The 25,677-nt window shown below is 28.1% G+C and overlaps 2 protein-coding genes and 1 pseudogene across 2 annotated transcripts; all 3 read left to right on the forward strand.

Moving 5' to 3' along the window:
- The first annotated feature begins 5,859 nt into the window (after positions 1-5,859).
- Positions 5,860-10,818, forward strand: LOC100789417 (peroxidase A2-like; annotated as a pseudogene).
- Positions 10,819-12,875: 2,057 nt separating this feature from the next.
- On the forward strand, positions 12,876-16,504 carry LOC106794224 (peroxidase A2). Its single transcript, XM_014767464.3, has 4 exons — positions 12,876-13,211; positions 14,171-14,362; positions 14,539-14,704; positions 15,208-16,504. Exons 1-4 carry the CDS (start codon positions 12,999-13,001, stop codon positions 15,687-15,689), a joined length of 1,053 nt encoding a protein of 350 aa, XP_014622950.1. The 5' UTR covers positions 12,876-12,998; the 3' UTR covers positions 15,690-16,504.
- Positions 16,505-20,512: 4,008 nt separating this feature from the next.
- On the forward strand, positions 20,513-23,280 carry LOC100804765 (peroxidase C3-like). The gene is made up of 4 exons (NM_001255588.3): positions 20,513-20,796; positions 21,602-21,793; positions 21,964-22,129; positions 22,546-23,280. Exons 1-4 carry the CDS (start codon positions 20,584-20,586, stop codon positions 23,025-23,027), a joined length of 1,053 nt encoding a protein of 350 aa, NP_001242517.2. The 5' UTR covers positions 20,513-20,583; the 3' UTR covers positions 23,028-23,280.
- Positions 23,281-25,677: the final 2,397 nt, after the last annotated feature.

Raw genomic sequence — 25,677 nt, forward strand, 5'->3', positions numbered from 1 at the left:
ACAGTGTCCTTAGTATTAATTAAAAAACTAAAAGAAAAAAGATGTGATGCGTAAAACTATGATGTTGATGACTTCTTTTATATTGTCATTATGATCTTTATCATAAATATTTTTTACTTTTAGTTTTTTAACCAATGTCTAGGGCACTGGTTAGCGAAAATCCTTTATTTTTTATATATATTAAATTGTATTTTTTTTAACGTTAGACGATTACATTAAAAGACCCCTTTTGTTTGTTGCTCGGACATACATGAATACTCTATTTATTCCTGAAAAAATTATCTGGATCAACCTTACGAGGCTCTGGAAATTGTTATTGAAGTATTTGGCCCCATAAACCTCTCCTTGAAAGCTATTCTCACCAAAGCTGTTAACTCCAATATCAAGGTCCCTATAATTCAAAAAACCACTTCTGGGATTCTTTGACACAAAAGGGGTCATGTAACTGTACAGCTTCTTAGCCGCACCAAGTGAAGGATCAAAGCAGTTCACAAAGTACTGAATCTTGAACAAGTTCCCCTTACGGTGAGGAAACGGCGTCGCATCAGAAGAAATCTCAGCAATTTTCCCTCCATAAGGGTTGAAAGCAAGCCCTATTTCCCCAACTTAATAATCCTTTTAAATATACACTCCAACCCTTCTCATGGAATAGCTCTCTGAACATAATCAAATTTTCTTGTAAGTAAAAAAGCAGTGTTTACATGCCGTTTGTTAGTATAGAGCAATAAAATAAGATAAAGAAATAAAGGGAAGAAAGAAAAAGACACAAAATTTAACGTGATTCAGCACACAATGTATATACCTACGTCCACGGCTACACTAGGAGAACTTTTTATTACTTGCACATAAAAACTTGTGTCTCATTAGTGTTATATATAGAGACACCTTGTAAGCTTTTATGTGCAAGTAATAAAAAGTTTTCCTAGTATAGCCGTGGACATAGACACATACATTGTGTGCTGAACCACCCAATAGGGTTTCAATCCATCTCATCTCAGTGTAATTCTCCTTCTTTTCAGACATCTGTGCAGGGGTGTGACGGATCCAAGAGCTGTTATCCACGTCTGATGGCTGATGCTTATACCATTGACATGCAATTGTCGATATATATATATATAGAGAGAGAGAGAGGTTCAGTCGTAACCAAACTCTTTTCTTTGAGAGCTTTTAAGTCTGCAATGATAAAATTGGGTAGCATTTGGAGTGCTCACGGGGTCTCAAGGAGAAATCAGAAAACACTGTAATTTTGTTAATAGGTAGGAATCAATTCTGCTGCCACAAAAATCATCGGAAGATGGCATGGTTAATAATTAGCACTTCCTCAATCTAAATAAATTGACATAAACAAAGTTAGTGTGCCTATCATAAAACAAGTTAGTGTGTATCCTTGAGCTTCAGAATGTGATTTCATAGAGTTTGTAAGATGTGATTTCCTATGCTATGAGAATTCTAAGTTGTCATGTTGATTTGATAATCATGTGAAAAGGCTGTGGCTGGGGTATTTCTTATGAGATGAAAATGATAATTGATGAATCTTTTTTTGTCCATACTAATGAAGATGGACCAAGTGTTTATATATATATATATATATATATATATATATATAGCATTATACATTCTCATACATGATCTCTAGCATTTTAAGAGTTAGAAACAAGCTATGTTGTGGTATATATACTTGCAATATTGAAGCAATTGAAAGACAAACAACGTAACTAATTGTAGAGATTCTAAATTTTCTTGTAAAATTCTTCTGTTAATCTTCTTACTTGTTCTAAATATGAAATATATTTTTATTTTTGAAACATTAAATACATTTATTTTTTTATAAAATTTTAAAAGGATTTATATGAAAATATAACACTACTGCTCCTTCAAATAATCCCATATATATTACATTTTATAAGGCATTACAGCATAAAAACGGAATGAATTGAATCAAATCAAATGTTAATTACAAATGTACACAATATTCAAGCAAACAACGGCATGAACTTATACGGAAATAAATCCGGATTTGGGTACATGCTGAGACTATATACATTTTAATTGTTTTGTTAAGACAATTTTGAATACTACCTTGAGTTAAAACAGGACAGTTGATTTGATTTTATGCAAAAAAAAAAGGTAAGATATGTGCAACCAGGCCCCAAAATTCAAATTTCTACATGTTTAGGTTGGAACCTAACTGAAAGTTGGAGAAAAGCAGTAATAATAATCAAATCATAGTTCTGTCAAAAAAAAAAATCAAATCATAGTGGCATGTGGTTCTAGATAATCTTCATATTCAAAGAATTTTAGCTGTCAAATTTAGATGAATGAAGGGAAAATTCTACACCGCGCACGTCAATTACACGATGTCCTATTATCTCGCCAAAGGTCACACCAACTTTGCGGACAAACAAGACCGACAAAACTCGAGTTGATAAATCACCATCACCCGAACACATCGAGTCTTTTTTCAACCATAGTAATTAAAGAAATTTGACTCCCCGTGAAATTCTCGTTATTTTTATAAGTTTTGATTCTTAGATCAGATATGTCACACATCTTACATTAATTATTACTTTTCTTCAAGAGTTATTCCATAGATTTATGTTGCATTATCAACTAAATTACACATTGGGTTAAGATATCAAATCTGAGTTAATATATTAAATTTTGGAAATGATAAATGTTACAAAAAGTTAAATTAATGTTATAAAAAAGTTAAATAAATTTTTTAATTAATATTAAATATCATATTATATGCTTCATAAATTTGAAAATTTATTATAAATAACTAAATAATAGTAATAAATATATATAAATATTACATGTAAACTTTTCTTTTTAAAAAATATTATAATAATTTTTTTTAAAAATATAGGTTACAGACTGTCTCTTTATATGCTGTTTTAAAGTACTCCAAGGAAGCAACGTTGTAGAGAACGCTGAGTTAGAAAAGTTTTTTTTTTATCAGAGAAATTACTTATCATTAATCATTAATATATACAAATATGATACTCAAATCATTTCCCCAAATTGGTTATATAATATTTATGTACCGCTATACATAAATACACAATAACCAATTGATTACAAATCTCCCCCAATAAAATAGAAGTGGACGAAAAATGAATTATCTTTCTTTATTTGATCTAGTTCTAGTAACCATGAACCAAGTCCGAAAAGTAGTCAATACTCGAACATCAACACGTGGAAAATTAAAAAAGAAGTGCATGCAATCCCATTCCAAAGGCAATATATTACTGTTTCACTTGGATACTGGGACGGTAAACGTGTTCTTGGGGTTCAATTTTTTTTCTTCATTTTATATCAGCTTTTCCTCAGAAATAGTTAATAGTATATTATTTTGAACTTAAACCATTTATTAATGGCCTGTTTTCTCTTTGGCTATTTTAATTAAAACTTTCTAACTCTACAATTCCCGTTTAAAAGTTTTCATTAAAAAATTCAATCTTTTTCTCTTTGGCTATTAACAGTTGTGTTTAAAGAAATTCGTTCTTTTTATCTGATTTGAATAAAATTGTGTAATATATTATTTGTGCTTTACTAAAAAAAAATTCATCCCTAAGTATTATACATGCTATGTTTGTATATATAACCTTTATTATATAACATTGTACTCTGGCACTGCTTGTGTTTTCCAGTAATATATTATGTTTGCTTATTTAAAAATAAATGTGCATGTCCACATGCATATGTGACGTCATGCATTTGATATTATGGTGACGAATTTGCACCATAGTACCATTAATTTCTTATTAAAAAATACTAAAAAGTGAGAATATATAATATCCACGAGATGAGTTAATTTACATGTTCCTTTAGTTTTAAATGAAAGAGTGATGATTGCCCTTTTATTTTGCATAGAAAAAATGGTTCTTATATTTAACCGAATTTTACAAGCTACTCCATTTAATAAACTGTATGAAATTTTTTTCTTACAGCAACAGAATGAAATAAAATTCAAACCACCTCCCATGCCAGTTTATTCGGATACTTAATTAATTAAAAAAATAAAAATATATGAAAGCATATTAAATATAAATAATTTTTATTTTGACAAATTTTGTCTTCCCAACTTAAAAAATGGATTAATTAGGAAGACTAATTAATGTTTTAAAGTCAAATACCAATATAAAATCAAATTTTATTTAACCTCGACCAAATTAAGTGAAATTTTGTATTTAGACAATCAAAATAATATATTGTTTTTAACTTTATAAATATTTTTGTTAGAGTTCAAGTATGAAATCTCATATTTTGAATAGAAATGAGAAAGTTGTATAATATATAAATGAGAAAGATTTACAAACATGATATTCTGAGATTTTAGGTTAAATTGTAATATTAAATTTATTTGTGTGCTATACTTGTGATGTATTGATAAAGATATTTTTATGTTTTATTATCCTTGGTTTTCACAACATTTTTTTATTAATAAATCAAATTAAGTACTAAATTTTTAAAGTACAGCAATGTTATATATGTTAGGAAAAAAAATCTTTAAGAAATATATGAATTAAATGAAATACGTGTTTTAGTAAAATTCAAAATTAATATATAGACACACCTTAATTAATTACAATCATTCATATATATATATATATATATATATATATATATATATATATATCTTATTTTTCTTATTATATATACTATAGCATTTATTATATTTATATTTCTTCTCCGATGACTCTTTCTCTCTTAATATATCAAATAACAATGAGGTGTTCATATATTATTATTCTTTTCATTTAACTTGTACAAGTGCTATAAAAAATGGTTTTCATGGCATACGGCAGTGTTGTGCTTAAAGTAATACCATCCCGAGCATTATACATATTCTCATATTTGTATAACTTATTATTTAACTGCTATCCATTACATATAACTCAATCCACTTGTATATGTCATGAGGTTATCCATTTCGCAATAAGGTGACGAAGTGCACCAAAATACGTAGACCATTGATTTCTTTTTTTTTTTTTTTAATAAAAGATACCAACAGCCATGATAATATTCACATGATGAGTTGACAAGTTCCTTTATTTTTAATGAATCAAAGATATTTTTCAATTCTTAAATGAATTTTATTTGTCTCGCCAAAATTTTCCATTAACATGACTAGGGAATCGTATATCACCCAACATGTTTAAAGAACCTATCTGCATTAAACTTTGATATGTTTTTTGAATGATGATTACTTCTTTATGACATGTGATAGACATATAATAATTTGTACAAGATTTTATCATTAAGACATATAATAAATGATGTAAAAGGAAGAGATAGACACACATAAAATATTAATAAACAAAAGGAATACTACTAATATTCTTTCTGACATTTTCTTTGTGATTATTTAAAAAAATTTAAAATTAATAATAACTTTAGTAAATCTCATATCTAAATTAAAAAAAAAAGAATCATTAAATGATAGGTGTAAGTTATCAAAATTAATAATTTTAATACATTTTAGTCAATAAAAAAAAGATATTAAAAAAAGAATGTTAGAGAAAGTGTTTGACATTTTTTGAATATACAAATTATTTTATTATTTTATGAATGGTTGTACATGTAACATTTCTCTTATTTTATTTACAATAATTGTTCTTAAATTCAACCGAATTTAAAAACACTCCATCTAATACACGTACTTTACTACAATTTTCCTTACGAAAACAATATGAAATAAAATTCAGACCACCAACATGGAACCATGAAACACGGACAATGCATTCACTTGCAAGTTGACTCTCTTTATAAATAGAAACACCAAATCTGTGTGTTCTTGCACCAACAACAACGACAGCAAACTCATAATTGCAAACACCAGAAAGAGAAAAAAAAATGAATTCCCTTCGTCTCACTTTATGCTGTGTGGTGGTAGTGCTTGGAGCACTACCCTACTTCTCATATGCACAACTAGATCCCTCGTTTTACGATAGCACATGTTCAAATTTGAGTTCAATCGTACGTGAGGTGCTCACAAATGCTTCCCTGTCTGATCCCCGCATGCCTGCCAGTCTCATCAGGCTCCACTTTCACGGTTGTTTTGTACAAGTAACTACCTATATTCTTCATATCTTAACTCCATAATGTGATATGTAGTTTTTTTTTTCTTTTTATTTTAAACTAAATCCTTTCCTGGCTACTTCTGTTACCCCGAGAATAACTCATTCATAAACTTTTTTTTTATATTACATAGTTAAAATGTATATATGTGGATTCATGAACGGAGGAAAGCCTCAAACCACTTCTATAGAAATTTTACTATTTTAAAGAGTAGATGTGTTTGAGTTCTATTTTTAAAACTGATTTTAGTTTCAACCTAAATAAGACTGCTCATACTACAGTTGGTAAAGGCTGGTTCACGATATACCACATAGGTCAAAGTGTAAAATTGAAAGAGCAGTTGAATAAGATAAAATCAAAAACATGAAGATGAGAAAATTAAATACCTCCTAGCTATTTTTTCTTTTGGTTTTTAAGACACTTATTTTAGAAACAATTTAAAATTTATTAGATTTAATTAATAATTAATGAGTGATGTAAAATCGTTTTAGAAAATAATTTTTTAAATGAAACAATGAGAAGGGGATCAATCAAACATGTCTTTGGTCCCCTCCATCAATTTTATGCGTAAAAGGAAACGCAGTTTGAAATGTCAAGCTTTCCTTATGGGCACTGATAAATCAAGAGTTAATTAAATAAGAGAAAGAGTGTTTTGTTTTAATATGACTCAAATTTCTTGTTGCTGAGAATTGAAGTGAATTATATATGTTTCCAGGGGTGTGACGCATCAATTCTATTGAACCAAACGGATGAGATCGATAGTGAGCAAACTGCTTTTCCAAATGACAACTCTATAAGAGGGTTGGATGTTGTGAACAAGATAAAGACCAGGTTGGAAAATGCTTGTCCTGGCATAGTTTCTTGTGCTGATACTCTTGCCCTAGCAGCTGAAGTATCTTCTGAGCTGGTATATATATGCATTTTAATTAATTTGTTTAATAAATCTCTAGTTTAATTTATAGAAAATCAAAATATTGAGTATTATTATGAAAAGGGAAAAATATATATGTTTTTAGTCTCTCTAAAAAATATTAAATTTAATTTTTTTTCTCTAAAAAAATTGTTCTATTTTTATATCCTCAACTTTTACTCTTTAAACTAGTTATAATTAATATTTTATGACGGTTTGTAACTGTATTGTCAAAAAATATACTTTTGAGGCTAAAAATAGAATATTTACATGTTAGAGAACAAAAATAAGGAAAAAAATTGGACGGCCAAAGCCGATTTTAAGAAAATTTAGAAATATCAAAAATATATTTTATTCGTATAAAAATAAGAAAAACCAATGTTCCATACAGTTTTAGTTTGATTTCCTTTACAGTTTTGGTTTGAAAAATCTGATTTTTAAACTAATTATTTGATCCAACTCAATAATTAATTTCTAATCCAAAATCTATTCAATTTAAAGATATTTTTTAAAAAAGTGTTTTAAAAACTAAAAAAAAACATAAATATATGAGAAATTAATGTTTTCTCAACAGTTTCTTTTTCTTATTCTATAGGATATGGATCATATGAAGTGATATTGCATGTGGTGAGGTATGAACTTGGTATTGATTTTTGTTTTCTTTCTTTAAAAAATCAAAAATAGAAATCAAACGCGCCTTGAAGTTTCAAAATATTGTTTGGAAATTCAATGGAAACCTATATATAAAACTAGAGACAATAATTAACTTGATATGTGATAGGATTTTTTTTTTCTAAATGGCCTAAGAAAGAAACACCTCAGACACAAATTAATTAATACTCAACTGATATGTGATAGGAATATAAATAAGATGAGTTGTTTATAAACTATTTGTTTTATAGGTTAGTTATTTATTCAACTTTAATAATTTTTTAAATAAATTAATAATCTCAAATTTATAGTTAGATTTAACTATTTTAAATAAGTGAAATCTAAGTTTTGTAGGCTTGACATTAATATTTCATGAATGATATATATATATATATATATATATATATATATATATATATATATATATATATAATTTTTATATAATTATTTAATTACAAATTACTATGATATGTTACACGCACAAATAATGACTATATATTTTATTATAATTTCACTTTATTTTAGCACAAAGATATCAATTATATACTAAATTAATAAAAATAAAAGATTTATATAAAAATAAAATTAATAAAGAAAAAATAATCAAGACACCTTAATAAGTTAATAACTCAACCTCAAGTTTTTTCACTTGGTTCAACTCATTTACATCGTGAAATTTGATAAAAACAAAGAAAGTTATAAGTTAGTGAGTTTGAAGGACGCGAGGTTAGAAATTAAAGAATGAAAATTCTAAAGAAATTATTTTTATGTAAAATTTGATGTTTTAGTTAGTGAGTATGAGTAAAAGAAAATTTAAAATAATTTAACTGATTCAATTTGTTAAATTTTTAAGTAGAAAATGAGAATTTGAAGATTTTAGGTAGAAGAATTATTTTTTTTAAGAAATCTAGAAGAAAGCTGGAATGATCAATTTTGCTTAATATTCAAAATAAAACTGATTTGAACATAATTTTAAAAAATCAAAATCAGAAATAATATAAATTAAAGAGATCACAGGTATAATTAGCTTCTTTTTTAATTTATATTCGCAATGAAATTGGACTTCTCGCTTTTTTTGTTCGTGATTCATGCAAAGGTTAATTTCTTTGATTTAATTTATTTGTCCATTTCGAATTTTAAGATAATATTTACTACTTTTTTTAATAATACTTTTATTCTCACGTTATCATTAAATATTTTACAGTCTTATCTTAAATAAAAAATAATATTAAAAATTATTATAAAAAAGGAAAAACAATTTTAACATAAATAAAAAATATTAATTATATTTCTTAATATATATGAGTATATATTATCCTCCTAAATAAACATATAAAAAGAAACAATTGTACTAGCTATACTATTTCCTCTTTCCATGCAAATGGAGAAGCGGACTCTAGTTTATATATATAAATTATCCAGGTGTTGACACATGTCAATTTTCAGTGTAATTTTTTCTAGTCTTACTTATTTTATCGTTTTCTATTTGCAATAATAATTTTACTGCTTTGATTTTCTTCTGTGTCGAGCACGGGATTATTGATCTAATAGTTATATAAATCTGTCTAAAGAAAAAGAAAGAAGTAGAGGAATTTTCTCTATGTATTTTTATGGTGCTTTTAGAATTTATGCAGAGCAGTTGTGAAAAAATTGATTTATTAAAAAATTGATTGCCCTTCATTTTGTTTTAACTTTAATCTTAATATAATCTTATTAAGAAAACAATATATTTGTTTTTAGGATTTTTGGTGGTCTACTTTAAATTATGAGTATGCTCACATATTGGGTCATTATTTAACAAGAATAAAGAAAATAAGAATGGAGAGGCGGAATTGATTCAAACAAATCATTGCCAAAGATATAACTAAATTTCTTGGTGGAATTTTAATCTTAATTGAAACCATAAGTTCTCAACAACAAAAAAATTCACCTTTTGCATTCTATTTTGTCCACCTTTTGTACTGTTTGGCAGGCTTGTGGTCCTGTTTGGGAAGTTCCATTAAGAAGAAGGGATGGTTTCTCAGCAAATCAGACCCTTGCTAATGAAAATCTTCCAGCTCCTTCTCTTTGCATTGATCAACTTATATCCGCATTTGCTAATCAAGGCCTCAACATTACACTGATTTAGTTGCACTTTCAGGTATGAAATTTCTTACATTTAATAAATAAATAAAAGGTTTTATAGTGTGTGATTACAAGCACAGTATATTCAATATATCTTGTCAAATGCTTTAAATTGTTTAAATAAGTAATGATTAAACGTCATGAGTTTTTTATATAGCCGTACATACATCCATTTTGCTACTCTTGTTTTTATTACTTAACCAATAATTTAGATACATTTTATCAAATTTCTTTTTGGTAATCTATGCTCTTGTATATAATCAAATTTAATTAGACAAGAGTAGAAATGCATATAATTAAATGACAATATCAATGAAGTGCAACTCAATTGATATATTGAGCATGGCATATGAATTTTTATAAATCTCTAATATTTTTTTTCGATTCTCACATACAAAAAAAAAATATTTCGAAGAATGTTCTTGTAGCCAAAAAAGCAATGAAATTAAACCCTTTAATAAGAATGGTATTATTTTGTTGTATTACTTATTGAAAATGTCTCATTTTTAGGTGCTCATACTATTGGTAGAGCTCAATGCAAGTTTATTGTTGATCGATTGTACGATTTCAATGGCACTGGCAATCCAGATCCTACTCTCAACACAACTTAATTAGAATCATTGCAAGTAATATGTTCCAATGGTGGACCTGAGTCTGATCTTACCAATTTGGACTTAACCACTCCTGGCACGTTGGACTCGAGTTACTATTCCAATCTTCAACTTCAAAAGGGCTTGCTTCAGAGTGACCAAGAGCTTCTTAGTGCAAATGGTACCGATATTGTTGCCATTGTTAACAGTCTCACTAGTAACCAAACTTTTTTCTTTGAAAACTTTGCAGCATCAATGATTAAAATGGCCAACATTGGAGTGCTAACGGGATCAGATGGAGAAATTCGAACACAATGTAATTTTGTGAACGGAAATTCTTCTGCCCTTACCACCAAAGAATCATCACAAGATGGCATGGTTAGATGGGCAAAGGTTATGCTGGAAAATGCTGGGATTAAAGGAGGTGTCAATAAAGAGTTTTGTGTGTGCATGTGGTGAACCGTTATAAACTTTGTACTTTGTATTCTATACACTACACCTAGCTCTGTATTCTATATACTACTAAATAATTGCTGTCACAAGCAATCATGACCTCCGTTGCCTTAAATTTCAATATGTATTAATGAAGTTGAGTTAAGAGTATTACTTCAATTAATTAGACCCAAACTTGGTTCATAATACAAACATTGTCTTTAGATAAAAAAAAAATTAAAAAAAAGTAAGAGATTACGGCCGGACAAAGCACAAAGTGCAATAAATTTGACAAATAGTATTGCGAGAGGTGATGAGCAAAAAGACTATAAATTTACTATAGAAGGCATTGGTAAAAAAAATTAATCTGTACAGATATTGTCAAACCAACTTTATCATAGAAAGCAATTGCAGACATTTATATATTCTGGAAGAAAAACCTAACTGGAGACCACATTGACAACTTCAATGGGAAGATCGCCAATGAGTAAGCAACTAGAATAACTTTTAAAGATATTTTAAAAGAGAAAACAGAAACAGATTTTAATTAATAACATATATTCACATAATGAACTTTTAAGTTGTTTATATTTTTTAAAGGACATCTTTCAATGATACTTTATTCTGTGTTCTGTAACTTTATGTAAATGTAAATAACCTCTTTCTTCTTGGGTAAATTAAACAAAAGAAAAAATATAACGAGCTAAGTGTGGGAAATGGGAATATGCTCTTTAGAAAGAGAGGGGGAAAAAAAGCAGGTTTTGATGGGAGACTTTCATAATTCATAATTCTAGGTTACAGACTGTCTGTTTATTTGTAGTAGTTTAAAAGAACTCCAAGTAACGTTGGAGGGAACACTGAAATTAGAAAAGTAGAAGTGGATGAAAAAGGAATTTTCTTTCTTTATATTTCTTCTAGTAACTATGAACCAAGTCCAGAAAGTAGTCAATACTCGAACATGAACGCGTGGAAAATTAAAAAAGAAGTGCATGCACAAAGTTTCACATTACTTTTTCACTTAATACGATAGAAGTTAAGTATGTCCTCGCATATCGTAGCCAAGTTAGGAAGTATTTACTTGGAGACTGGGACGTTAAACGTCCGGTTCAATTTTTTTTCTTCATTTTCTATTAACGTTTTTTACAAAATAGAGTAGTTATTAGTGGTGTATTTTTTTCTTTGACTGTTATAATTAAAATTGTCTAAGTGTATGTTTGATTCTGCATTTAAATTGTTATCACACAAATTTTGAAACAAATCCAACTGATGCAAAATTAACATAACAAAGAGAATCCTGATCGGTTAACAAAATTATATTTATCCTCACTAAACGTTTAGCAAACATGCTCTATATATAACAATCTATCCTCGTTTAAAAGCTTTCAATAAAAAAATTCAATGCTTTGTTTTTTTTTCATGCTTTAGTGAAAAATTCTCAAACATTACCTTAACAGCGACACATCTCCTATATTTTAATAATTTAATCAAAATAATATATGATTTTATATACATTCTACCAACTAAAGAAGCTTGGTATGTGCGGCTTTTGCTTTAAACTTCTAAAAGCAGAACTCATCTGTGATTGAATACGATATATGTCCCCACCTCATAACTCAAATGTAGAGAGTTTTCCTTTTCTATAAATTTAAATGAATCAAGATAAACACAAATAAACTTATATTCTCACCAAAAAGTACATATTTATATTGCATATGTAATCATTTAGATGCTTTTAAATTTTAATAAAAAGTATATTGCAAAATAACAAACTTAAATTGATGAATTTACAAATAAATACCATCCCCAGGTGCGATAGCCGTTATCATATTTGTATAACTTTTATCACTTAAGTACTACTATCGATTTACATGTAACTTGATCCCCTTGTATATGTGAGGTATATATATGCTTTTGGTAATAAGGTGATGAAGTGCACGAAAGTACTACCCTTTTATTTTTACATAGAATAATGGTTCTTAAATTTATCCTAATTTTACAAACTACTCCATTTAATACACCGTACTAAAAAAATTGCTTATTACAACAGTATGAAATAAAATTCAAACCACCAACAAGAAAGTAATTAACCCTGAAACAAGGATATTGCATTCATTGATCATTTTTCTCTCTATATAAAAAGCACCCGGTTCTGCGTGTTCTTGCAACAACAACAACACCCTCATAATTGCAAACATCAGAAAGAAAAAATGAATTCCCTTCGTCTCACTATATGTTGTGTGGTGGCAGTGCTTGGAGCACTACCACACTTCTCATTTGCACAGCTAGATCCTTCATTTTACGATAGCACTTGTTCAAATGTAAGTTCAATTGTACGTGAGGTGCTCTCAAATGTTTCTCAATCTGATCCCCGCATACTTGCAAGTCTCATCAGGCTCCATTTTCACGACTGTTTTGTTCAGGTAACTATAATTACTCTTCATATCATAACTCCATTCATAGTTTCTTGCTACTGCAGCTAACTCTTTTGCACGTCTTTTGTTTTTAAAGCAAATCCTTTCCTAGCTACTTCTATTACGTACCCCGAGCAAAACTCGTTTATCAAATCAGTAATAATTTTTTCTTTTATATTAGATGGTTAAAATGCAAGAGTTCGTGAAAACATTTCTATAGAAATTTTAATGTTTTTAAATTAAGTGTTTTTTATTGAGAAGTAATTTAAATGAATGTATTTCATTAATCTATTATATGAAATACATCAAATACATAAGAAAATATAGAAGAAGTGGTTGTATAATAGAAATAGAATAGGATAACAACCTACTATATAGTAACAACTATTTGAAATATAAATTAAAGATAAAATCAAATAGATAAAAATTATTTAAAATACAAATTGAAGATAATATCAACTAATAATTAAAACATAAATTCAAATTAAGAGATAACTATAATATATAGGTTTTAGCTTTAAGTTTCAACTAAATAAGACTGTTGTATAGGATATATATATAGAGAGAGAGAGAGAACATGCATGTCTAAGTCGTTTCTATTTTTTTGCTTTTAAAATACTTATTTTAGAAATAATTTTAAAAAATTAATAGATTTTCATAATTTCTGAGTAATGTTTAAGATCATGTTAGAAAATAATTTCATAAAAAAATGAGAACGGAATCAATCATGCATCTGGTCTCCATCTGAAATTTTTTTCCGCTCAAAGTTATGAACTGGGGCCTCTGGCTCAACCACTCCTTATAATGTTATGTGTAAAGGAAAACGTGGTTGGAAATGTCAAGGTTTCCTTATCATATGGGCACTGATAAAAGTACGTTGAATAAAAGAGAGGAAAATAAAGTGTTGCTTTATTTTTTTTGTTGCTGAGAATTGAATTAATTATATATCCGCGGATATGATATGACAGGGGTGTGACGCATCAATTCTGTTGAACGACACGGATACGATCGTGAGCGAGCAAAGTGCAGCGCCAAACAACAACTCCATAAGAGGTTTGGATGTTGTGAACCAGATCAAAACAGCAGTGGAAAATGCTTGTCCCGGCACAGTTTCTTGTGCTGATATTCTTGCTCTTGCAGCTCAAATATCTTCTGATCTGGTATATATATGAAGAATTGGTTAAAACAAATCATCATCAAGAATATAACTAACTAAATTTCTTCGTGGAATTTTAATCTTAATATTGAAACCATAAGTTCGCAACAATTTTTGTTCACCTTTTGCATTCTATTTTGTCCAACTTATAGAGTTTTAGTACAACTATATATTTGGCAGGCTAGTGGTCCTGTTTGGGAAGTTCCATTGGGAAGAAGGGATAGTTTGACAGCAAATCAAACCCTTGCTAATCAAAATCTTCCAGCTCCTACTTTTACCATTGATCAACTTATCAACTCATTTGGTAATCAAAGCCTCAACATTACTGATCTAGTTGCACTTTCAGGTATGAATTTTTTTACATATAATAAATAAAAGGTTTTATAATGTGTGTTTACAAATATATATAGCAGGATTTTTTGGATTTTGTGTGAAATATTTATTAATTTTATCAAATAATTAATATTTTTGAAAAATTTAATTAATTTTTTCAAGTGTTTTTTCAAATAAAATATTCAAATGAGACCTAAATCAGATATTTAAATCTAATTTCATTCGAACTAATAAGATAATATTAAATATACCTTGTTAAATGCATTAAATTATTTAAATAAGCAAACATTTAATGGCATGAGTTTTTTGTGTGTGTCCATATTGCTACTCTTATTTTATTATTTAAACTAATAGTTTAGATAAATTTTATGAAATTTGATTTAGGCAATGATGCTAGTTCTCTTTTGATATAAATACATTATTTATTTATAAAATTTTATTGTATATTTAGTATCACGTGTACAGATTAGAAAACCTTTTAATTGCATTAATTATTGAAAATGTTTCTTTTTTTAGGTGCTCATACAATTGGTAGAGCTCAATGTAGATTTTTTGTTGATCGATTATACAATTTCAGCAACACCGGCAACCCAGATCCTACTCTAAACACAACTCTCTTGCAATCATTGCAAGGAATATGTCCTAATGGTGGACCTGGCACTAATCTCACTAATTTGGACTTAACCACTCCAGACACATTTGACTCCAACTACTACTCCAATCTTCAACTTCAAAATGGCTTGCTTCAGAGTGATCAAGAGCTGCTTAGCGCAAATAATACGGATATCGTTGCCATTGTCAACAATTTCATTATGAACCAAACTCTTTTCTTTGAAAACTTTAAGGCGTCAATGAGAAAAATGGGCAACATTGGAGTGCTAACGGGATCACAAGGAGAAATTCGATCACAATGTAATTCTGTGAATGGAAATTCTTCTGGACTCACTACTACTGCCACCAAAGAATCATCACAAGATAGCGTGGTTAGCTCAATGTAATAAATTGGCAAAGGTTGTGCTGAAAAATGCAGAGATTGAAGGTACTAGCTAATAAAAAGTTTTGTATTTGCACATATATGGCATGTGCATGGAAACAGATGCGATTGAAGAGCGAACAACTGAGCTTCAGAGAAGTCAGACTTTGGGCTTGCTTACTGGCTTTCTTTCAGTGGATGATTGGTATGCTTGATTTATAAATCTACTATAGCATTGTGAAGGTAAAAACTGTTATTATGACAAGCTGTGTGTTTTTTTTTTTTTTCTCTTTTGGCTTGCTTTATTTATTGGTGTCTCCACAAAAAATGGATGAGGCTTCCACCTTTCCTCTTAATGATAAAACTGCTTTGGATACTATGCAAAAAATAAAGAATATATTAATCTATTTAGATATATAACGGGTTTTACTTTCTTAACAATAAAAACTGGTTCCATTGTGTGTGGAGATATTTGTCATTCTTCCATGAATTCACACACTTATTATTTACATGGTGACTTAGTCGATGGACTGATGGTTCTCAAACTTTATGGATTTTTGCTGAAGATTTTATTCCTTCACATTAAGTGCTATCATTTATTTCCTTTCCTACGTGCCGTGCCAATTTTATTCCCGCAATTTGATTGACGTTACCGCCAATTTCTGAGGAGGTCTGAATTAAATCTAGGCTAGTTGATAATAGGTGACACTGTTCATTCTCGTCAGTTTTTTATTCTCTTCTTACAAACTATTGCAAAGAAGTTTCTATAGTACAAGGGAAGAAAAACGTTAAACTTTTCATCTAACAATGAGAAAAATGTGAAGTTAGTCGTGATGCTTGGAATTATGGAGTGTTATGTCAAGGAAAGTATTTTAAGTTATTTTCTATTTCCTTTAATTATGTATATAAAAAAGTTTTTTTGACATAATTATATGTCTATGTTTATATATATATGATAAGTTGATAACATTTTATTAGAATTCATATAAAAATTTTGTAATTATAATTTTCTATTATTTTATTAGAATTTTTATTATTATTTTATTAGAATTTTTAATTTTTTTTAAAAAAAATATATTCTAAAACGATTATTTAAAAAATCATCTTAAAATCTTTAAATTCTTTTTAAAAAAATTCTAAAATAGTTTTCTAAAAAAAAGAATTTTTAAGATTATTTTCTGAAAAATCGTCTTAAAATTCTCTTTTTTTAAAATAATTTTTAAGATGATTTTTTATAAAATTATCATTAAAAATCTTAATTTTTGACGACGTTAATTTTAAACCTTCTTTATATGTCATTTAAAATCGTTGTTATGCTTATAAACTATGTACTTTTTAGCTTTTTTATTTTTATAGCAAAACTTTGGTTTCCAATTTATATATATATATATATATATATATGCATTTGAGTAATGAAGAGTATTTGATAACTTTAAGTTTTACAAGATATTTTTAATGTAGCATTACATAGTGGCGATTTTCTGACAATGTGTTTGATTTTTTTTCTTCTTTACTGGGGCCACCCCTTCACTAATGCAAAATACCTGGACAACCAACACATCTCCACTCTTGGCAGCCACAGCATCTGCTCCACGCCAGATCTAGAAGCCTTCGGAATTAGACACACTCATCTTAGTACGAGCAAGAATGACACCAAACAAGAGTGTCCAGGTGTTAAATATGCTCCATGAGATGATTCAGAGTTATGGTTCATTTTGTATCACCTATCAACCCAACCTTTTCCGAATTATATACTGTCGTGATTCCTATTCTTAAGCTATGTCACTCCAAAGATTGAAGGGATTGGGAAATTTGGATTGTAGCAACTAATTAACTTGGGACAAAAAAAAATGATGATGCAAGCAACTTTTTCAGTGATGATGTGTGGAGGCATTATCTATTTCCTGAATCCTGACAAAGAACACAGATATCCAGCAGAATCAAAAAGTTGATGATTATACGAGAAAGAATCAAGGAGACTACAAATCTAGAGAATCCAATTCTATTTATATTTTTTGGTCCAATGATGAGAATCTAATTCTTGAAATAAGATTGCATGAGTCTTTTGTGTGTAAATGGAGCTTTTATGTTTTTGGCATGGGCTTTCACTTTTGTCAGTTTTGTGCGTCATGTTTTCGGGCTTTTGCATATCGTAGTGGTTTTCTATTTATTTATTTTTACTTAATTTTGTTCACTTAACTTAGATTCATAGATTGTATATGATTTTAGTCATTTGAGTTTTTTTTTAACTAGTTGCCTCACAATAATTTTTTATTTAATATATTAAAACCATGGGGTTGATATCATTAATTGCTGACCTGATATTTAACAGTTTATTAAAATTATGATTCAACACCCAACTAATTTAACTTGGTGAGGATTCCTGAAAAGTTGAAACCTAATTATTTCTTGATAATGACCTAATTTGTTGATTGTTTGTTTGTATAGAAATGAAGTGGAAAGAAATAAGAAGCAGAAAGATAGGATAAAAATATTAAATTTTTACCATTTGTTTGGAAAAAAAAGGAAAGGAGTTATTTTCATGGCATGGGATCTATTAGAAAACATCCTCCCTCCCCAAATCTTCATTTTCTTTTCTTTTTGTTAATTTCTTAAAATTAAATAAATATCTATAGCGTAATTTTTTTTAAAATTAATAAATAAGTATTATGATAAGAAAAAAATAATGGAACAAAACAATACAGTTGTTAATTAGTATAACAATATTTTCATATAATTTCTCTATTGACACTGGTATTTGTACTTCTCAAAATGTTCACCCAACGTCTACCTAACAATTATGGTTAATTATATGTATGTAAATATGATTAATTTTATTTTAAGTGTAATTAACTATTATTAAATATTTCAATAATTACATGACACTATTAATCACATGTAATACAAAGTTAATCATATATATATATATATATATATATATATATATATATAATTGAACACGTTTGATAGTCAATAATTTTATAACATTATTAACCACTTATAAAATAAAATTAACTATAATCATATTTTCAAGCACTCACCAAGTATACAATTTTCAGTGGAACAAATATCATTTTTCTTTCTCTATTTTTTTTTCTTCTTATTTCTCTCCATTCAAAGAACAAATCCTCTATGCTTTATTTCTCTTCTTTCTGTTTCTTTCCTCAATATTTCACTTAATCAAAGCATAAAGGTCATTGATATGGGTAGAAAATGTGCGTTAGTTGTTCTTATGATATACCTGAGATTTTTTTAATCTTTTTTTGTACATTTTTCTAGTGTACTTTAATTGAGCTTGGTTTGTGGTATTAATTATTTTCTCACATTAGAATTGACCCCAAGTGAATTCCAACTCCATATAAGATGAAATGTTTCGGCAATTACAAATTAACGAGAAACTGAATAATGCATTATCAAAGAATTAATCATCTCATATTATTAAAGAATCAGTACTTAATCTGTTATTACAAGTAATATTCGCAGCAAAGTCTTTGTGCCTTGTTAAAGCCAAACAAATAATGGCACAATTAGTCAATTCAAATGTGGTGTATGTGTATCATGGAAGTTTCTTACATAATTATTAGTATTATAATAATAAAAAAATGTAACAACTCTTCATACTCCAATGCCTAAAATATTAATTTAGCTAGAAAACTAAAGCATACGTGGGTGTGACCCGGCGAAAGTGGATCTGCTTACTTCAGGTTTTAACTAAAAGAAGACAATCGAACAAACTATAGATAAGAAGACCAAAAGTAGTCAATGCACAAGAGATAAAAAAAATACTATTTATACAATTTTTTTACAATATTATGTTGTGAATTAATGTTTTTACTGTCTTTTTTTGTTGGTATGGGAGAAATAAGTTTACTGCCATTCAAATTATGAAAACAAATTATTATACATATTAGGCTTAAATGAAATTTTATTTTTTTTATTTTTTAAAAATCTATAATTTTAGTTCATTATTTTAAATTAGAGACATTTTATTAAAATCTTTAATTTTAGTCTTTTATTTTAAAATAAAGACATTTAATCTTCTAATTTTATAAAATTCATAATTTTAATATTTCAAATTCAAAAAATATTGATCGATAAAAAATTAAGTTAATACGATCGAAATTTAATAATATAATATCAGATTATTTATTTAATTTATGTCTAGTCAATGTTAATCCGTTAAAATTTGATATTTTCATTTTTGATGAAAAAATCAAAATCATAAATTTTATAAAAATAAAAAAGTAAATATCATTATTTTATAATAAAAAGAATAAAATTATGGGTTTTGAAAATAATAAAAAAAGGATTAAATGAGTCTATTTTAATATTAAAAAAATAAAATTACAAAATTTTAAAATTCAAATAATCAAAATTACATTTAAACATCTATATTATATTAAAACATTTGTGCGGGAAAACTGAAGCCTATAAACGATGATGTCACGTGCAGGACAACTTGGTGTGAGGAAAACTGAAGCCTATAAACGATATTTAATTATATTTAATTCTTTTAGTAGTGATCGATATGCATTGACTTGGTAATAGAAATGAGTTGATTAAGAATTGCAATAAGGACACAGTGGACTTGGATTATATAAATGGGTGGTGTACACATTAATTATCATTGCACCTTCCTTCGTAAAGTGGCTCTTAACTAAACATAATCCTATCTATTATATATAAATACTTAAATGATCATCATTTAAAAAATACATGATTTTGTACTAGATAACGTGCCTGAGAAGAAGTTGTCTTGTTCAATTCATTGGCATTCGTCTATCACAATATTCACAAAGCAAGGCCATTTTGTCTCTATAAATAAAGGCAAGTTATGTGGTGAGTTTCATAGCAGCAACATACACAAACACAAACACAAACACACGTGTCGAGTGAATTCAAATCAATTTAGGCAGAAAATGAGGTGTTTTGGTTTTATAGTGATAGGTCTAGTGGCTGTGCTTGGAGGGTTACCCTTCTCCTCAAATGCAAAATTAGAACCCTGTTTTTACAAGAAGACTTGTCCCCAGGTGCATTTTATTGTATTTAAAGTCGTAGAGAAAGTTTCAAGAACGGATCCACGTATGCCTGCCAGTCTCGTTAGGCTTTTCTTCCATGACTGTTTTGTTCAAGTATGTAAATTTACTTGCTTATTCATCCTCCCTTTCTATCTAATTTAGTTAATCCTTTCCTGCTTTAAATGACAAATCCCACAATTAAAATCAAAATAAATCCCTTGCTCCAATTTTATTTTTTTTATCTCTGAGTGGGTTTATTAGTCTCAAATAATTAAGCTCGTAGTATTTTGAATTCTTTTATCACTTTAGGTACTCTTTTTCCATTTAAAACATTTAATGAGTCATATTTGAGTTTGATTTTCATGTATTGTTGGTATAAAATTGTTTATACTATTAACCAAACAAAAATAATTTAGGTATGACTTTTAACTTAGTTATTATGTAAAAAAAAAAAAAAACTTAGTTATTATAGGTAAGTTTGTTTAAGTTTATTTTAAAGAAAAATCCTTATTTTAATAAAATAAATCATTTTATACTTTATGATCTGCCTGTCTAACTGTTTTTACTTTTTCTTTACAACCACAGCTCCTCTGTAATTTAAATTCGTTATATTTTGCTATTAGACATTCAAATAATGCATGAGATCATAAAAGCAGGGAACACCTTGTTTATTTCAACAAAATCCCACAACAGAACGCGACCTTATAAAAATTATACCCGAATTTTATTTTATTTTTTAAAGAAAAAACGTTTGTCTCGTCTCAAATTAAAAGTAAGTGGTTTGGATTTTGGAATGTCGAAAATTTCTAGTGGGAACTACACAAATGTTCAAGAAAAGAAATTGATTCTTACTTCGTCATGTGTATTTGTTGAGAATGAACAAGAAATGAATTATGTTGTTTATGCTTGTGGCATGCAGGGGTGTGATGCATCAATTTTGTTGAACAACACTGCCACCATAGTGAGTGAGCAACAAGCTCTGCCAAACAACAACTCAATAAGAGGTTTGGATGTTGTAAACCAGATCAAGACAGAGTTGGAAAAAGCTTGCCCTGGCGTAGTTTCTTGCGCTGATATTCTTACCCTTGCAGCTGAAGTATCTTCTGTTCTGGTATGTCTCATTTTAGGTCAAAGAAAAAAACTTAGATCAACTTCTTTTGTTACATCCTTTTTTATCAAGTTGTCCAATCAAATAACAACAAATAAATGTTTATATATTGCAACATATATTTAATAGAGGTTGTTTATTATTAGAAAGAATATTCATGTATCATTTGACAGGCTCATGGTCCTTATTTGAAATTTCCCTTGGGAAGGAGGGATAGTTTAACAGCAAATAGAACCCTTGCGAATCAAAACCTTCCTGCTCCTTTCTTCAACCTCACTCAACTTAAAGCTGCCTTTGCTGTTCAAGGCCTTGACACTACCGATCTTGTTGCACTCTCAGGTAATAAATATTCCCCAATTCAAATTATCCTATGTGTTGCAACAATTAATGCTACCTATAATAACAACAACAATAAAACACCTATAGTTGATCCGAGTAGAATTGGACTCAGATCCTTTAAATAAGATCTCGAGTTTAAATCTTATAAAAAAAATATGATTAAAAAGAAAAATGTCACTATTCTTAATAGGGATTAGATATTAAAAAAAAATGATGAATACTTCGTAGTTCGCATCAATATCACACTAATGAAAAAAAAATCTTAGAAATTCAGGGTAAGATATAAGATATTGGATTTACTGGTGAACACATTAACATTACTCTAAATTCACCATCTTAACTTGGTTTGACTTTGGAAGAATTCATCTTATGAAAATGATGGACTAGTATATGATTTGTATATGATTCAATTTCAGGAGCTCATTCATTTGGCAGAGTTCGCTGCTTATTCATTCTTGACCGATTGTACAATTTCAGTGGTACTGGCAGACCCGATCCAACTCTTGACACAACTTACTTAAAACAATTGCGCCAAATATGCCCCCAAGGTGGGCCCCCTAACAACCTTGTCAATTTTGACCCAACCACTCCTGATACATTGGACAAGAACTACTACTCCAATCTTCAGGTTAAGAAGGGTTTGCTTCAGAGTGATCAAGAGTTGTTCTCAACACCTGGTGCTGATACCATCAGCATTGTCAACAAATTCAGTAGTGACCAAATAGCTTTCTTTAAGAGCTTTTCGGCTTCCATGATTAAAATGGGAAATATTGGTGTGCTAACTGGGAAGAAAGGAGAAATCAGAAAACAATGTAACTTTGTTAACAAGAAATCTGCGGAACTTGATATAGGTAGTGTGGCATCCGAATCAGAAGAGGGTCTGGTTAGCTCAATATGAATGAATTAGGAAGAGTTTTATATACACTAGGAAATCATGTGATTGAAGGTTACCAATAAAGAAGCTATATATAGGCACATTATCCGTATAAGTGCCCCCAGCTAGCTATGTTTTATTGTGGACGTGTGAGATCTTTATTGTTTTTTGAATCATGTTGTATTCGTAGTCAACTTCTCTCTTTACATCTCTGTTTGTTCTTTTCTTCCATTTTCAAATTCAGATCTTTTAATATATAGATATATACGTTGGTGATATACCCTGTAAATTTTTCCAAGTGTTGAGATGACATGATGGAAAAATTTCATTCCTTAAGGCTCTGTTCGGTTTATGCAACGGAAATAAGGGGGAGAAGACGAAAATAAGGGGATGAAGTTTGGTGCGTACAACTTTGAAAAGAAATAAGTTACCAGTTTATGAGCTCAGAGCATTTAATTTTTCATTTTATCTCTACTAAATAATTTTATAATATTATTATTTTTACTTTATTTTTAATTATTTTTCTCAAACCAAACAATAAAATATATCTCTTTATTTCTATCTTGTCTCCTTTTTCAAAATATTTTTTCTTTTTTCATATATTTTATTTTTCTCTTTTAAATCAAACACAAAATAAAAAATTAAGTTTTAAATTGAAATTTACACTCGAATTGGAATGTTTCATCAATGCAATTGAGGATTCAAGGTGAGATTCGAAGTGCATGTTTGAAGACAAAAAATGATTTTATTAATTCTTCTTAAAATTAATTTTGAAGTGATATAATTTATATTTAAATGTTTGCATTCTAAAAGAAATTAATAGAAAAATCCACTATAAAAAAATTTATAAACTCAGCATCAATACTTTATGTAAAACTAAACGTGTGAACATTTATCTAAATTCACATTAACTGGTATTGTAACGTGATTTAGGAGATTGTGACTGTATTGCAAATATCATACTTAACTAAAGGGTGATTCTAATAAACGACTAAAAATGCATGGGAAGCGTTCATTAAAAAAAAGTAAGCATTTATTATTCCATATTTTATTCATGGTGCAACTAATATTGTTTTCCTATAACAACTTTTAATTGACTTTTAATTACTCAAACTTATCTTTACAGGACATTTGGTAGAAGAAAAGTTATTTCATACTCAGCCTAGAATTCTTGATTCCTAATTATCTTGCGTCGTGGCTATCATGATTTTGAGAATATAATTTTTTAGCTAACTGTAAAAATTATAGAAAATATTTACAATTTTTTTTTGCAAGCGAAGATTTTCATTTTCAATAAAATACTAGGTATATAAGTGTTTTCTTTTAAGAAAAAATAGTTTAATTTATTACTACATTATTTTTCTTATATTAATTACGTTTGATCTTTTCCATTTATAGGTTTATTGAATTTTCGTATGCCAGCCTTTTAAATTTTATTTTTAGTCATTTTTCTAAATTTTGCAAACAAACTATATATAGCAATAAAAAAATACACTAATTTTTAATAAATTAAAAATAAACTTATTTTTGTTACACATGTTTTTTTATAACATTTTCTTTACAAGCACGTGCTGTTTTTGAATAAAGAAAAAAAAATACGTTAATCGAATACTATCAAGTACTTTGATTTTAGATCACTTAACTAAGACTAAAATACATGCGCAGCCGAGCACAAAAAGTCTACGGGTTTTAGGCCGAATGCTAACTGAAAGTTTGAAAAAGAAATGGTGATGAATATGGGCAGTGACAAGGGAGGCAATTTTAAGTAAATTTAACAATATATTTTTTATTTTATTTTTTTGAAAACGTGTATTATTTTTTGAAAGTAGAAAATAAGAAGTGAAATTAAACATGTTTTCAGAATTTTAATCTTTTGAAAATGAAAATAGTTTTCAAAAAATAAAAATAAAAAATAATAATAAAAAATGAAAATACAAAGCAAACACACTCTTAATTATCATCGATCATTTTTCTTTGACTTTTCACAATTTTCTTTTTGTAAACAATCTTGTTTAAAATACGATATAATATTAAATATAAATTTTTTTCACTAAATGTCCGAACCTTAATTTATCACTAATTCCTTGTAGTATATCCAACTAACTCCCACCAGGTCAACGTTAATTATTTGGATGAAGCACAAGCATTATGCATACAAACAAGTCCGACAAAACTATGGTTTATTGATTTCATATTTTCATTCCCGAAGATCTCAAGCCCTTTGCATAAGGTTGCAAAAAAGCCTCGATAAATTTTTCTTATCATTCAAACTGAAGATGTCAGCAGTTTGAATTTAAGATTAGAATTATGTTAATATTTAAATTTTGTATTAGACTTTCATATATTCTATATATATAAATTTGGTGAATAAATTATTTTGTAATTTCTCTATATAATACATATCTTGTTTGCAAATATACTCTTGAAGATGAGCGATAAGTTTTTCAATCGAATATTAGTCTTATAATCGCGTGTGAGATATATTCAAGTATCACTTATAAGGTTAAGATCTTAATTAGGTGACACTAAATAAATAAATAATCTTATTTGTGCTAGATATATCTTGAGTATATATTTTGTGGATGTACTCTAAAAAATAAATATGTGATTAACACTTCCTTAACAAGCATCAAACTCCGATTACATAATTACATTTGTCTTCTTGCTCATAACT

This window comes from Glycine max, chromosome 15, assembly GCF_000004515.6.
Source record: "Glycine max cultivar Williams 82 chromosome 15, Glycine_max_v4.0, whole genome shotgun sequence".
NCBI classification, from domain to species: domain Eukaryota; kingdom Viridiplantae; phylum Streptophyta; class Magnoliopsida; order Fabales; family Fabaceae; genus Glycine; species Glycine max.

Coding starts and splice junctions, on each gene's coding strand:
- LOC100804765 (NM_001255588.3), top strand. CDS start 20,584: ATGAGGTGTTTTGGTTTTATAGTGATAGGTCTAGTGGCTGTGCTTGGA. Junction 21,794..21,963: donor CTGAAGTATCTTCTGTTCTG/GTATGTCTCATT, acceptor ATCATTTGACAG/GCTCATGGTCCTTATTTGAA. Junction 22,130..22,545: donor CGATCTTGTTGCACTCTCAG/GTAATAAATATT, acceptor ATTCAATTTCAG/GAGCTCATTCATTTGGCAGA.
- LOC106794224 (XM_014767464.3), top strand. CDS start 12,999: ATGAATTCCCTTCGTCTCACTATATGTTGTGTGGTGGCAGTGCTTGGA. Junction 14,363..14,538: donor CTCAAATATCTTCTGATCTG/GTATATATATGA, acceptor TATATTTGGCAG/GCTAGTGGTCCTGTTTGGGA. Junction 14,705..15,207: donor TGATCTAGTTGCACTTTCAG/GTATGAATTTTT, acceptor TTCTTTTTTTAG/GTGCTCATACAATTGGTAGA.